Raw genomic sequence first — 14,980 nt, 5'->3', positions numbered from 1 at the left:
CAATATAGGCTCTTGATCTTCCGTTCCACTACACTTTCAACTTAATTTAAGGAGCGATGAACAAAAAATAATTTTTTTTTTGTTTCACAAAATTTAATATTATGATCTCGGAACATGCTTATTCAAAGCTATATTTTTTTGTTTATTTATCACATGACAGACATTACATCAACGGTCATAACACATACTTCAACGAATATGTCGTTAAAGGAATTTGGTAATCTAAATGTAAGTGAGGATGTAATATCGAACACGGTATTCATAAGATCGTTTTATTTTAAATAAAAAAAAAATGTGAAATGTACTTTAAAATACTATATTATAAACCTGTGTACTTGTAATATTAAATTCGTTAGCAGGGCATCTATTTGAACATATAAAAAGCGGACTACTTCAAATAGTATTAAATACGCATAATATTATTCAGCTATTTTGTTCGATTCCGCGTTGGGGTGATGTGTCCGGATGTGACTTTTTAAGCTGCATTTTTGTATAAACGCATTATTACAATATTCGCATTGAAACCTCCTATCATTATTGTGTATACGCATATGTTCTTTGAGAGTCCTAGCACGCGCGTAGCTCTTTTTACAGACGGTGCATTGAAATTCCCGTATTCCCGTGTGCTTGACCATGTGATTCTTCAATTGCCCGGCAGTCACGAATTTACTGGGGCAAAAATCACATTGGAATTGTTTATGTTTTATATGCACATTCTTAATGTGTTTGGTTCGCTGATCGGACATTGCAAACACTGCTGAGCACAAATGGCAGGGATACTCAATGGTTTGGCCGTGAAGTTCCTTCAAATGTCTTAATCTATCAGAGTAGCGCTTAAACGACAAATTGCAGTAAGGGCATCTATATCGGTTTACCGGACTGTGCTTTGTGTTCATATGATAGTTTCTCAACACCCTAGTTTCAAAGACTTCATTGCATTTAGAACATTTGTGCTCCTGGTCGTTCGTTTCGTGGGTGAGCTGGTGGGCTTTCATTCTATGTACAGCTGTGAAAGATTTGCCGCAATGAAAACATATATTGTTGGGGTAGTGCTCGTTCATGTGGCTATTTAATTTGGAAAATAACGAGAAACGTTCTCCGCAATGCGTACAGAGCATCTCTTTGTCTTGAAGCACAAACGGCGTAACACCCAAACCCAGATGTTTTAAAATTGGCTTCTGATGTACGTCAATCAAATGATATTTCAAATCTTCCAATGTACTCAAGCTTTCAGCACAAATTTCACATTTAAGATTGCTGACTTCAATCTTAATGTTATCATAAGGCCGAGCGTATCTCATTGCCTCTATTCGGCTGGTGTGTTCCCGAGTGTGGGTACAAACGTCTCTGAAATGACCGAAGGTACTCGGACAGTACGAGCACGCAAACGCACCGCGTTTCCAACGGAAAGGACACACGTTTGAGAACTCAATAATAATGGCCGCGTTATCTCTATGATCGTTATACGGCCGCCTTCTTCGTTTCCATATTACTTTCTTGACGGTTCCTAAAAGCAAAAAGAAAATTCTCCGTCAGATTTAAGTGTGCCTTCTTTTAAAATGTGTTTACAGATATATCTTCTCATAAAAAACTTCTTTATCAAAAATATTTGGTGCTTTATTATAAATACAGCCTTGGATAGCAATATATTTTGATTTAAATGAATGCTTTTATCATCTCAATTAATACAACAACCATTCACGATATGTTAAATATTACTTCGGACAAAAATGATCCTGAGGTACATCGGTGTTTCCAAGAGCATCGTGAGTGGATACGTGTCTTTTGAGTTTCGATTTGCTTACGGAATACCAAGAGCAGTTAGGACATCTATATTTATTTTCATTAGAATGTGTCGTACGAAAGTGGTTCGTTCGTTTACAGCTGGTCTCAAATATTTTCCCACAGGATGAGCACTGGTACGCGGTCTTTTGCTGATCGTGGCCATCGACTAGATGTTTAGCTCTGGCATAGTAAGTCGTAAAGACTTCCGGGCATCTCGGACAAGTATATCTAATTCCTCGTCTGTGTATTTTAAGTTTATGACACATTCTAGCCGCTCTCGTCTCCAAAACTTCATCACATTCTCCGCAAGGGAAACTACCGATCTCATGTGATTGTACGTGTGTCCTAAATCGCGATTTCGACACAAACGCTTTACCACAAGCATCGCATATGTAATTCTGATAGTGAGTATTCATATGCTCATTAATTTTACAGAAACTAGTGAAAAATAAATCGCATTTCTGACAGTTAAATTTACTTTCCTCGAGCTTGAAGGGAAGAACTCCATCATTGAAGTCGGCATATATTTTTTTCGCGTGAATTGTTACTAAATGTTTTTTTAGCATATCAATTGTATCGATTGAACTGTTACATATCCTACAAAGTAAATCTGACACATCTATTTTAACCATATTATTTTCCGTTAGTTTTGAAAATATTTGTTTTGTGGGAGGGGCATTTAGATGGTGTATTTGTACGTGTCTCCTTAAATTTAAAGTCTCGATAAATTTTGCGTCGCAATAGGAGCAGTAAAAAGCGCTTTGAAACCAACGAAAGGCCCAAGCTGTAGAACTTTCTAGTATAGTTAAAGCGTTTCTGCGCATCATAGTTTTCGCGATACGTTTCTCGGATTCTTCGGGGAGTTCGTTGTTAGCGCGTCTCCGACGGCGCATTTGTCTCGCGCAGACATTTTCCTTTAACTTCCTAACCGGTTTAACGCCTACAGTACCTGCCAAGTCCGCCTTAGCGGAACCTAAAAAGAAAACAATACTTCGTTAACGTAAGCACCAATACCGCCCAAACATGCAATAAATTTAGTTTTCCGAAAAATAATAGAAACGATTGTACATTTACGGATTTATTTAGATTAATTTGTCTCTAACTAAACATTAACCAGCCCGGACATCATCAATTCGTCTACTTCTGGATGCTTCTCACGCGTATGTGTCGACAGAAGTGCTGCTTCCTTAAAATTATTTCCGCACCATTTACAACGAAGTCCATCAGCGTGACCTGCCAAGTGTTCCTTCAATGCTTTACTTTTAGTAAAGCTTTCACCACAAACAGTACAGGTTTCTCCATTATGTTTTACCATGTGACGTTTCATACCGAAGGCTGTTTTGAATAGGGTTTTGCAATAAGGGCAACTAAAGTTACTCTGACGAGGAAAGTGAACCGTTTTGACGTGGATGGCTCGCTTGCCGCTCGTTTTAAATGACAGATCACAGTGTGAACAGCCGTACTTCACTTCCTTTTCTCTGTGAGCTTGTTTCAAATGATTCATTCGATCATAATAACCTTCAAATCTCATATTACACTGTGGGCATTCATAACGCGGACCTTTAGCGTGGGCGTAGGCTTTGTGATTGTCTCTCCCTGTGCGTTTTGTAAAAACTTTCTTGCATTTATCGCAAGGAAATGTTCCCGTTATGTGTAATTCTAGATGTTTCCTTAGCCTCGGTCCAGTCATGTAACCTTTTCCGCATATAGAACATATGTGGTACTGATAATGCGTGTTCATATGCTCGTAAAGTTTCAGAAAGTTATTGAATGTCTCGCGACATAAGACACACGACCAGGATTCTTTCGTGAGACAAAACGGTATAACACCGTCCGGATGCGAAACATCTAATTCGTAGCCGTGTCGAATGACGTGCTCTCGCATACCATCAAGTTCTCTGAACGGCTCAGAACATATTCGACAAGCGGCCTCACTGACATCCATATTTATGAGAGTCATTTCTTTAAATTTACTGAATATACTGCCTACATTGTACTGGGTAGCACATAATCTAACATGCTCCCTCAGATCCGAACACTCATTAAAATTTTCTTCACAATAGGCGCATTTAAATCTATTTTTTTTCCATCTGAATGGTATTCCAGACCAGCATTCGAGAATAGAGCTTGCGTTCTTCTTTGTCATGAATCTCGCTTGGGATCTAGCACTTTTTTGATACTTTCGTTTCTCTCCAACCTTAATGTCATTATCTGTATCGAGATGTGACTGTTGGAGTATGTTTATATCAGTGATATTTTCTGTTTCTCTGCTTCTTCCTAAAAACAGAAAACTTAGTCAATTCTTCCACATCCTCATCCATTTATTACACTGCTTACACAATCACCGATTCACGGACTGTGTTCTTGTTAATTTTGTTCGCATTATTTTAAATCAAGAACACAAGACCTAACATTGATTTGGCACTTAACCAAGTATATCCTATTCAAGCCAAAAAAATAACGAAATTTTCCACTACGTAGAAAAAAAACACTGGTTAAAAATGGTTTTGATTGAAAAATTATCCGTGCGAAGATGTATTTTCAAGTGTTTTAAGATTTTGAACAATTTAAATAAAACAACAGAATATTTGAAACACAAACATTTAATAGAGTCGTAGCTGCATTATTACAATACTTTATCGGAATTTCAAATATGATTTGGACGAATTCGTACAAATTGTGAAACTTTATCGTTTTGAAAGGAATTCTTTATAACTAGATTTATAAATAGCATCAAGTTTTACAAAATTTACATCCACAAATCGAACCCGCGATTCATTAATATCGATAAGGTGTAAAATACGAAAACGACTTCACTTTTCATTCCTATAATAATTTATGTCATCCATATCAACGAGCACACCGAATAAATAAAACCTAACTTACTCAGATATGAAAATGTTTTTTAGCTATGTGCCTGTCTAAAGAGAGCTTCGTAGTAAAACCTCTAGCGCAGTGGCCGCAAGAGAAACCGAAATCTATTTCCTTTTTTGTCCGATGAACTTTGACGTTGTGGTGATATTTCTGAGATCGCGTCTTGAACATCATGTGACAGGTGGTACACTCGTACATTTCCGCCCCTGATTTATAATTGTGTATCTCATATAAGTGCCGCTTCCTGAGCTCCCAGGTGGCGAACCGCGGTTTGTCCTTGCAATAAGTACACATGTACGGTAGGTTCGTATGTTGTGTTTTTATGTGAACACTTCTCTCTTCTAACGTGGAGAACGTCGCAACGCATCTACTGCAGGTGTATTTATTGTCATGCGGTATTTTCGTGTGCGCCCGCAATGCGACTTCTGTGATGAAACCCTCCCCACATGTGTCGCAAACGTAATTCTGATAGTGTTCCGCTGTGTGTTTTTTTAACGATATGAAATCGGAGAACTGTATTTTGCATATAGCACATTTCCAACAAGAGCCGTCGTTCAACTTGAACGGCAAGACCCCCGGTTGGACGTCTATGTTCACCGGTTGTTTGTGATCATTTTTGAGATGTGTCAATAAATCATCTAAAGTGTCAATGTGCATGAAGCAAAGTTTACATTGCAAATCTGTTATATCGACTTTTAAAAATTCCTTTCGTAATTTCCTGCTAAATACTAGTTGTATGTCAAAGTTGGCATGTCTAGATGCCATATGAGCTCGTAGCCCATTGGGATCATTTGATTGCACTCTGCAAAAGACACAGTTAAAATTTTGTCCCCACGTTCTGAAAGGACATGCAGTTGAACATTGTAAAATAATTTCAGTATTGTATTTATGCTTCAAGGCTTTACCGAAGCGAGGTTTATATGTTGCTTTATAGCATTGGAAATTACGCTCGTGTTGTTTTAGACCGTGCTCCGAGAGGAAAGTCGCCCCGCACTTATCGCAAGTAGAAATTTTGGCGTGGGTTCGTAAATGGCTGTTTATTTGGGAGAATTCCGGATATATTTTATCACAGTGAAGGCACAGCCAAGCACCAGTCTCATTCTGTCTATACGGTAACACACCGAAAGGTACATCAAAATTAACTGGTTTCCCATGATCCCCTGATAAATGATTCATAAATGTGTCAACGTTCTCAATGTCTTGCGAGCATATGTTACATTTGAAATGGCTTATATCAATTTTGAGATCATCGACCACCTTATAAAAAGCACTGTTAAAATCAGCGTTAATGTGTTTCTCCTTAATATGTATTCTAAGAGCCTCCATGGGCTGGAATTCATCATGGCAATAAGAGCAGAGTATTCTATTAAATCGTGTTTTAAAAGGAATAGCCGTGGAATGTCTAAGAACCAAAACAGCGTTTCGACGCTGGGGGTTATGTTTAACGGATCTTTCGAATAACCCCTTTTTTTGTTTTCTCTCTTTCTCTTTGAGTCCGTCAATATCCTTCGTGGGTCCTAAAAAAAGAAAAGAACCATGTCATTATTTCATTCTATACACCCGTCAACTAATTTTAGGTTCTTCGTTTTATATTTATTTCGTCTTCGGTTTTTATAAAAAGGTATATTAAGAAACACATTCAAGGTAAATGTAAATCAAAATGTTTTTTCGCAACATGCTTGTCTAAGAACAATTGGGTGGTGAAGGCCTTAGGGCAGCTGTGGCAAGAGTAGTTTAGTTCTGTATCCTTCTTTATCCTGTGAGTTCTCGCCATATGATTGTATTTTCCAGAACGTGTCTTGAACGACTTCTGACAAGTTGCACATTCGTATTTATCAGCACCTGTCTTATAATTGTGAACTTCCATCAAGTGTTTTTTCCGCAGTTCCCAATTGGCGAAGCGTGGTTTATCTTTACAGTACACACACATATAGGGAGTGGATGTATGCTGGGTTTTAACATGAATGTTCCTTTCCTCTAACGCGCAAAAAGTCGCTACACAACGGCTACAGCTATATTTATTTTCGTGAGGAACTTTAGTGTGTGCAATCATCGCGGATTCAGTAATAAAACCTTCACCGCAGGTATCGCAAACGTAGTTTTGGAAATGTTCTGACGTGTGCTTATTGAGAGAGACGAAATCTTTAAAAACATTTGGACACATTGTGCACTTCCAAACTGAACCATCGTTAAGTCGGAATGGCAACACCCCTAATTGGGCGTCAGAGTTTATAGGCTGTTGGTGATCATTCATCAAATGATACGTCAAATTTTCAAAATTAGTTATCGGCATAAAGCATAACTTACACTGCAGATCTGTTATATCAATCTTAAGGAATTCCTTGCCTAGTTTTTTATAGAACGCTGCCTGTACGTCATAGTTTTCATGTCTTGTCGCTACGTGGCTTCTAAGTATACTGGGATCATTGGATTGTACTCTACAGAACACGCAGTTAAAGTTACTTTTCCATGTCCTGAAGGGACAGGCCGTTGAACATTGCAATATGATCTCTGCATTACTTCTTGGCCTCATCACTTTACCATTGCGAGGTTTATACGCTGTTCTGAAGCATTTAACCTGTCGCCTGTGATCTCGTAGAGCATGATCCGATATAAAAGTCGTTCCGCACTTATCGCAGCTAAAGTTCATGAAATGTGAAGCTATGTGTCGTTTGAATTGAACAAATTCTATATAAGTCCTTTGACAGTAAACGCAAACCCAATGATTGGACGCATTTTGTTTGTAAGGCAGAACACCAAATCGAGAGTTGAATTTCACTGGCTTATTGTGTTCTCTAGACAAATGACCCATCAAAGTATCAATATCTTGTATGTTTTCATTACAAATATTGCATGTCAAATTGGTTATATCCACTTTTATTAAGTTATCTTTAGCTCTATAGAAAACGTTTTTAAAATCGGATGTTTTGTGTTCGTTTTTCATATGATATCTGAGAGATGATAATGTGTTATATTCGTCATGACAATAGGCGCATAAAATCTGACTAAATCGCGTTTTAAACGGATAAGCGGTCGAATGCCTTAAAATTAATTCTGCGTTACGACGCTGAGGAGTTTGATAAACGAGTACTATTTTCTTTTTCTCACTCTCATTCTCCCTACGTCCACGAATTTCCAATGTGTTTCCTAAAAACAAAAAAGAAAATGGTCAATGTCACAACCATTAAAACTAGCCTACATCTGTTCTTACGGACTTTTACATTCAAACAATCACATTCTTTCTTACATTAATTCCTAAAAGCGCAGGGGCAAAACAAAAACATATCTTAAAACGAATTTTTCTAGATAGCCGTGACTTCCGGATGATGCGTTATTAAATGGCCTTTGAGACTGACTTTTTGTGAGAATTGTTTGTTGCAAATCGTACAGACGAATCTTTTAATTTCACTGTGAATCCACATATGCTGTTTTAACCCCTTGGTTCTTGAGAACGTTTTCATACATATGTCGCAACGGTAGGGCTTCTCCCCGGTGTGGCAAGATCTGTGCTCTTCCAATTGTGATTTAGTTGTGAATTTAAGTCCACAACAAGAACACACGAAAGTCTCGTCGCTGTGGTTTAATTTGAAATGATTATAAAAATGTTTGCGACTGTCAAAGGTTTCCTCGCAGTCCGGACATGTAAACACTTTTTTTGGAGCACCGTGGACATCGACAAGATGTCTCTGTTTACTTTCCCACGACTTAAATCTTTCTCCGCAACTAAGACAGATAAATCCCCAGCATGCCTTAGAATTTTTTACATGCTCCCTTTTCTTTTCAAGCGTGGGAAAATCTGTCCAACATTTTCTACATACATAGTTACCGGAATGACTGCAACGTATGTGGTATTTCAAAGCCTCGTAGGTCAAATAACTTCTACCGCAGACATCGCAGGTATATTTTTGGTAGTGACAAGTAGTGTGTCTGCATAATTTTGTGAGGGATGCCATTTTTTTGTTGCATAGAAAACACGACCACCTATCAATGTCTATTTTATAGGGGTGCATCCCGATATCAAAACTGATGTCAATGTTATTGATCCCATGATGATTACGAATATGAAGAGCTATTTCTTCTAAATTATTACACGGAGTTAAACATAATCGACATTTTAAATCGCTCAGGTCCACTTTAAGATATTCCTTGCTTCTCCCGACATGAGCAAAGGCGGTGCTTATTGTAAAAGATTCGTGCGTCCTATCCATGTGATCGCGATAGTCTTTTGGATCAGCGTATTCTTCGCAACAATAGACACAAAGCATCAAGTTGCCCCGCGTTCTGAACGGATAAGCCGTTGAGTATTGCAACACAAGTTGAGCGTTCCGTTTTGCCATTTGCTTGCTACTGACTGGTTCGGTAACTAGAAAAGAAAAAAATCCCTTTTTGACTTCGCTTAGACTTGATCCGATTCAGACGTTTGATATATAAATAAAAAATTAATCTCTGAAAACGATATTGGAAAAGGAGCAGCGTGTTTGTTAGAAAAATATAAAAAATCACTAAAGGAGTTAGACAATCATATTTAAATCTGAATATAGTAAAATATATTTTTTCCTTAAATGTTAACTATATCTGGATGATGGGTCTTCATGTGCGACTTGTAACTAACACGTTGATTGAATTGTTTATTGCACGGTGTGCACTTGAACCTTTTGTATTCGCTGTGTATCCACATGTGTTGAGTTAAATTAGCTTTTCTCGGAAATGATTTCGAGCAAATGGGACAATTAAATAATTTTATCCCTGTATGGATAACAGTGTGCTGTTCCAGATGTCTTTTTGTGGTGAATTTTCTACCACAATAGGAGCAAACGAAATTAATTCCCGCGTGCATTGTCGCAAAATGATTTCTGTAGGCGTTCCTGGTCAAGAATATTGTTGCGCATTCTGGACACTTATGTGTCTTTTTAGCTTGTCCATGCACATTTTCTAAATGCTGTTCTTTCAGAGTCCACGTCATAAATCGTACACCACAGACGGCGCACTGGTAAGCCCAACATTTTGATGAAGATTTAACATGTTCCCTTTTATCTAGCAACGAATTAAACGTCTTCTTACACCTTCTGCAAATCCTTTTGTTTGATATATGCGAAAATCTGATATGCTGCTGTAGAGAGCTGTTTGTAGTATAAGACTTCCCGCACTCTTCGCAAGTATAGTTCTGGTAATGGGAAGTCATGTGACGACTAAGCTGCCGGAGACAAGGGAAATTCCTATCACATATACCGCATAAAAGCTTTTCATCATCGAACTTAAAAGGTTGTATGCCAATGTGAAATTCAAATAGTATTTTAATATTATGGACATCGCTAATATGTTTGGCGACATCATCCAACTTTTTAAATGGTTCCCAACAGATTCTGCACTTGAGGTCTGTGCAATCAGCTTTCAAGTATCCCTCATTGCAATGTGCGAACGCTGTTTCGACTTTAAAAGTCTGATGTTCCTCGTGCATGTGCGATCTGAACTGTGCTGTGTCGGAGTACGTTTCGCAGCAGTACACGCACATGAGCGAGGTCTCTGGCAGCCTGAACGGGTAGGCTGTCGAGTATTTCACCACTACTTCGGCATTCCGCCTGGCCTGGGATAACGTGTCTAAAACAGACAAAATGTCTTTCATGAATGCCTTGTGTGTTAATTTAAATTTCACTATACTATAATCCGGTTTCTTTATTCTTCTCTATATTTTTGCAACCTTTTTTCTGTGCCCATATCTTATAAGTTAGAGCCCAAATTCTATATTTTAAACAAGTACAAATGAAAGTCATGAATATAATTAATTTTATATTAATGTAAACAAAATGTACATTTATTTTTTATAGACTATGTAACAAAACAACTCTCCTCGTTTAACAAAAAGATTAACTATATATATCGTCTTTCACTTCTATTGGATAAAATGCTCCATTAATTTATTGCCTTAAAGAAAATTTTGTTGTCTTCATGTAACAGTATTACTTTTCTATATTAAAAATTAATGATAATTTAATGTCGAGTGAACTGAACAAAATTATATTATATTTTTATTCATCATTTCTTAGAACAGTCAGTACCATTTTCGCATTATTGTTCTGCATTCCGTCGTAATTAACTAGATCTGGATGGTAATATTTCATATGTGTTTTCCAGCTGACTCTCTGATTGAACTGTTTATTGCACAAGGTACAGCTGAATCTCTTCAGCTCGCTGTGAATCCACATATGTTGAACTAAATTCTTCTTTCTGGGAAATGATTTCGAACAAACTGGACAAGGGAATAATTTCTCTTTTGTGTGGACGACTCTGTGATTTTCTAAATTTCTTTTAGTATCGAACTTAAGACCGCAACAAGTACAAACAAAGTTGTCATCTGTGTGTAAAATTTTAAAATGGACACGAAATTTTTTTCTATCTGGGAAAACCTCCAAGCATTCGGGGCAGACATAAGTCCTCTTTGGAGCGCCGTGTACTTCTGTCAAATGTGCTTGTTTTATGGTCCAACTGAGAAATCTTTCGCCACAAATGTTGCACAAATGCGACCAACAGGACTTTGAGTCCTGCAAGTGCTGGCGTTTCTCAGTTAAGGAACTAAATGTCTTTTTACATTTCCTACATATCCTTTCCTGACCCGTATGCGAGTAAGTTATGTGATGCTTCAAAGGAGTCATTGTGGCATAAGATTTTCCACACGCCTCACATGTATATTTTAAGAAGTGAGTCTGCGTATGTCTGCTTAACTGTCTAAGGCATAGGGATTTTGCACGGCATATTGCGCAAATCAGTTTATCCTTTTCCAATTTAAATGGTTGCATGCCAAGTTCAAACGAGAGATTTAAAGGCTGTTCATGTTTATGAAACAAGTGCTGGGCGACATCTTCTAGCGCATCGAATGGTTCAGAGCAGAGTCTACAGCGAAGTTCCGTGCAATCCACTTTGATATAGCCTTCGCTACAATGAACGAACGCCATTCGGACATTGAAATTCTGATGCTCCTCTTCCATATGACGCCTATACATAGCGGGGTCGCTATAGCTATCGCAGCAATACACACAAACCATGGAATCCTCTGGAAGCCTGAACGGGTACGCTGTTGAAAATCTCACGATAAACTCTGCGTTGCGCCTCGCCATGAAATGGGCATCATTTTTGTCTAGAACAAAAAGAAATGCCCTTGGTCATTCAATTGCTCGGTCTGCACCAAATCTAAGCTCTTAATTCCTTAATTCCTCTTGAACAGTAATGTCATGAATATTCAGACTACATTTATATGCGGCGACCCTTCTCACTGATTCGTTTCCATCGTTAATGTTACTTTTGGTAAAAGCGGTACTTGTTATTTCTGAGATTGCCCGTTGGATGAAAATGATATTGATAATGAATATGGAGTATTAAAATCACGAAATAAATCTGGTCAATATAGATACCTCATGGATGAATGATGTTAATGTGTTGTTGAGATAAAAATATAGAGTTATTTATGATGGTTTGGTTTGTGTGTACATAAAATTTCAAAGAAAACGAATATAATTCAAAATAAACTTTATTTAATAATGTTAACTTACAATTGCCCTATTTGTATACCCGTTTCAAAAATAACTTCTGGGCCATATATAAAATATATAAGAGCGATATTAACTGAATATTTATAAGAAACAAGGAGCTACAGAAAAATATTATAGCAGACGTTTCATTCCCCTCTCATAAAACTTATCTTACATAGCGTATAACTTGGTTTTTATAGCAGAAACTTTACGTGACATGTACTTAAGTGGTCTTTCATAATTTTATTTAGTCAAAAATCTACTAATTCCGGATGATAGGACTTCATATGGGTCTTCCAACTAACGCGCTGATTGAAACTTTTATTACACGAGGTGCATTCAAATCTTTTGTATTCGCTATGTATCCAACTATGCTGGATCAAATTCTTTTTACGCGCGAATGACTTCCCGCAATCGCCGCAATGAAAAGATTTCTCTTTTGTGTGCATTACTTTATGCTCCTCCAGGGATTTCTTTCTATCAAACTTAAGACCGCAATGTGAACAGCTGTAGTTATCATTCGTGTGAGCCAATATGAAATGCGCGCGATACGGATGCCATTTGTCGAAGACTATTCCACATTCCGGACATGTATAGGACTTGGGCTTTTGGCCGTGTTCTTTGGCCAAATGGTCAAGCTTTAAATTTCTAGACACAAATCTCTTGCCACATACGCTACAACTCTGTGGCCAACACCGCTCTGAGGATAATACATGCTCCCTCCGTTCCTCACAAGTCGGGAACGTCTTCTTACATTTAATGCAAATTTTATATTTGCTATGCACGAACTGTATGTGACGTTGAAGGTTTTCTTTATTTATATACGATTTACCGCAAGTCTCGCAAGTATATCTGTGATAATGACAGCTCGTGTGGCGACTCAGCTCCCGAAGGCTGGGCAGTTTTATATTACAAATCGCACAGACCCATCTTTCCGCACCCAGTTTAAACATCTGCATTCCGACATCGTTTTTCAAATCCACGTTCTTTTCATGTATCTTAGATAAATGTTCAGCTACAGCATCGATCGTGTTGAAGGGTTGCTGACATATCCTACATAATAATTCCGTGCAATCTACTTTGAGAAACTCTGTACAGTTGTGTCCAGAGTGCGCGAACGCTGTGTTCACGTTGAATGAAGCGTGCTCCTGGTCCATATGCTGTCGGTATATCTTTGGATCGTCATATGCTTCACAGCAGTAGACGCAAACCATTGAATGACTCGGTATCCTAAACGGATACGCTGTGGAGTATTTCAAAACTACCTTCGCGTTGTTTCGGGCTGAGACTAAGCAATGCACTTCTAGAACAAACAGAAATAAGCTCCTATCACAATTTGTATTTGTTTACTTATTGTTACTTAGTTTATATCACATGACGCCTACGACACGATGATGTTTAAAACCTATGGACGAAATATATTTTTGCTTTTTTAATATATTTCGTTAATTTGACGTTACAAATTATTTTTTTGTTACCGCAAAGCTCTTTGCTAGTAGTTGGATATTTTTTTTTCGATACAAAGTTACTTGATTTATGTTTTTCATTAGATTTTTACTAATGAAAAGTTTTCATGCCATATTAAAAATTGAATAATTATTTTATCTTATATAATATTGCCTACTGAGAACCAAATAGATACAGAAATATTTTATATTTTGTAAATACGTAAAGAGTACTGTTATAAACACAAATAGTTCGCCTATAATAGTCCTTTTAACTTAATAAAGTATATTTTACTGATCATTTAGCATTTTTTCCTCAGGGTGATGATTTATCATATGCAATTTTAGACAGATTTTTTTGTCTGAACTTTTTCAAGCACACACCACATTCAAATCTCTTTCCATCATGGATTGACATATGTTGAAATAAACTCTTCCTTCTGGAAAAACTCTTTAGGCACACAGAACATTGGAAATCTTGGGTCTTAGTGTGCGTCAGTAGATAAACTTCTACGGCTGTTTTAGTTGGCTATTTTTAGTACAATACCGAACAAGTGGAGTTATTCTCAATGTGCGTGCTAATAAAATGTGTTTTATACGTGTGCCATTTATCGAAGATCTTATCGCATTCAGAGCAAGAGTACGACTTGAGTGTATGGCCATGATCCTCAATTAAATGGTCGTTTTTAGCCTTATGTGACATAAAACGTTTGAAGCAAAGGTTGCAGCTGTAACGCCAACATTTCTCAGATGCAATGAAGTGAGCTTTTCGTTCTTTAGTAGTTTTAAAAACCTTGTTGCATTTGCATATCTTCTCTTCACTGTGTACATACTTTATGTGCTTATGTAAATTCTCTTTATTAATATAAGATTTCCCGCAGGTTTCGCACGTGTATTTGTGATAATGGCTGTTCGTATGGCGGCTCAGCTTTCGTAAGGTCGGCAACCTCGTGTCACATAAAGCGCAAACCCACAGCTCTGGACCGAGTTTGAACATCTGCATCCCAACTTCAACGTTCGTATCGATGTCAATTCCGTGATCATCTCGTAAATGTTTCGCAATCGAATCTATATTTGAAAAAGGTTGATAGCAAATACGACACGACAGATTCACGCAGTCTACCTTCAGGAACTCTGTATAATTGTTGACAGAGTGGGCGAATGCTTTCGCAACATTAAACGACGGATGCTCTTCATCTATATGATTCCTATACTCCCTGGGATCATCATATGATTCGCAGCAAAAGACGCAAACAAGTGAAACGGTTGGTATCCTAAACGGGTACATGGTTGAGTTTTCCAAAACTAGTTTAGCGTTGTTCCGAGCGATGACTACATATTCCACTTCTAAAA

At 37.6% G+C, this 14,980-nt stretch overlaps 5 protein-coding genes across 5 annotated transcripts; all 5 read right to left on the bottom strand.

Moving 5' to 3' along the window:
- Positions 1-258: 258 nt before the first annotated feature.
- LOC133320548 (zinc finger protein 26-like) lies at positions 259-1,909 on the bottom strand. Its single transcript, XM_061529146.1, has 2 exons — positions 1,720-1,909; positions 259-1,507 (listed from the first exon to the last, which is right to left on the bottom strand). Exons 1-2 carry the CDS (start codon positions 1,763-1,765, stop codon positions 420-422), a joined length of 1,134 nt encoding a protein of 377 aa, XP_061385130.1. The 5' UTR covers positions 1,766-1,909; the 3' UTR covers positions 259-419.
- A 555-nt stretch (positions 1,910-2,464) lies between these two features.
- LOC133320554 (zinc finger protein 43-like) lies at positions 2,465-5,985 on the bottom strand. The gene is made up of 4 exons (XM_061529161.1): positions 4,731-5,985; positions 2,944-4,062; positions 2,558-2,758; positions 2,465-2,490 (listed from the first exon to the last, which is right to left on the bottom strand). Exons 1-4 carry the CDS (start codon positions 5,983-5,985, stop codon positions 2,465-2,467), a joined length of 2,601 nt encoding a protein of 866 aa, XP_061385145.1.
- Positions 5,986-6,182: 197 nt separating this feature from the next.
- Positions 6,183-11,772, bottom strand: LOC133320553 (zinc finger protein 778-like; the record flags this gene model as incomplete). The annotated part of the gene is made up of 2 exons (XM_061529160.1): positions 6,183-7,806; positions 11,697-11,772. Coding segments are annotated over 2 exons (1,584 nt in total), but the record flags the coding sequence as incomplete, so codon positions are not given.
- LOC133320549 (oocyte zinc finger protein XlCOF26-like) lies at positions 7,813-9,714 on the bottom strand. Its single transcript, XM_061529147.1, has 2 exons — positions 9,312-9,714; positions 7,813-9,022 (listed from the first exon to the last, which is right to left on the bottom strand). Exon 2 carries the CDS (start codon positions 8,994-8,996, stop codon positions 7,962-7,964), a length of 1,035 nt encoding a protein of 344 aa, XP_061385131.1. The 5' UTR covers positions 8,997-9,022; positions 9,312-9,714; the 3' UTR covers positions 7,813-7,961.
- A 395-nt stretch (positions 11,773-12,167) lies between the features above and the next one.
- On the bottom strand, positions 12,168-14,859 carry LOC133320550 (oocyte zinc finger protein XlCOF26-like). Its single transcript, XM_061529148.1, has 2 exons — positions 14,751-14,859; positions 12,168-13,485 (listed from the first exon to the last, which is right to left on the bottom strand). The coding sequence occupies exon 2, from the start codon at positions 13,394-13,396 to the stop codon at positions 12,434-12,436; it is 963 nt and encodes a 320-aa protein (XP_061385132.1). The 5' UTR covers positions 13,397-13,485; positions 14,751-14,859; the 3' UTR covers positions 12,168-12,433.
- Positions 14,860-14,980: the final 121 nt, after the last annotated feature.

This window comes from Danaus plexippus (genome assembly GCF_018135715.1).
Source record: "Danaus plexippus chromosome 29 unlocalized genomic scaffold, MEX_DaPlex mxdp_37, whole genome shotgun sequence".
In the NCBI taxonomy this organism is placed as follows: Eukaryota; Metazoa; Arthropoda; class Insecta; order Lepidoptera; family Nymphalidae; genus Danaus; species Danaus plexippus.
Note: the sequence above shows the minus strand (reverse complement) of the source record. Positions and strands in the feature narration are given on the sequence as shown.

Bases quoted from the DNA above. Each gene is read 5' to 3' on its own strand.
- LOC133320550 (XM_061529148.1), bottom strand. From the start codon at position 13,396: ATGGTTTGCGTCTACTGCTGTGAAGCATATGACGATCCAAAGATATAC.
- LOC133320554 (XM_061529161.1), bottom strand. From the start codon at position 5,985: ATGGAGGCTCTTAGAATACATATTAAGGAGAAACACATTAACGCTGAT. The intron at 4,063-4,730 runs GTTTTACTACGA...TTCTGTTTTTAG, and splicing joins TTGCGGCCACTGCGCTAGAG to GAAGAAGCAGAGAAACAGAA. The intron at 2,491-2,557 runs GTTGGTTTCAAA...TTTAAATTTAAG, and splicing joins TTCTACAGCTTGGGCCTTTC to GAGACACGTACAAATACACC.
- LOC133320548 (XM_061529146.1), bottom strand. From the start codon at position 1,765: ATGCTCTTGGAAACACCGATGTACCTCAGGATCATTTTTGTCCGAA. The intron at 1,508-1,719 runs GTAATATTTAAC...TTTTGCTTTTAG, and splicing joins CAGGATCATTTTTGTCCGAA to GAACCGTCAAGAAAGTAATA.
- LOC133320549 (XM_061529147.1), bottom strand. From the start codon at position 8,996: ATGGCAAAACGGAACGCTCAACTTGTGTTGCAATACTCAACGGCTTAT.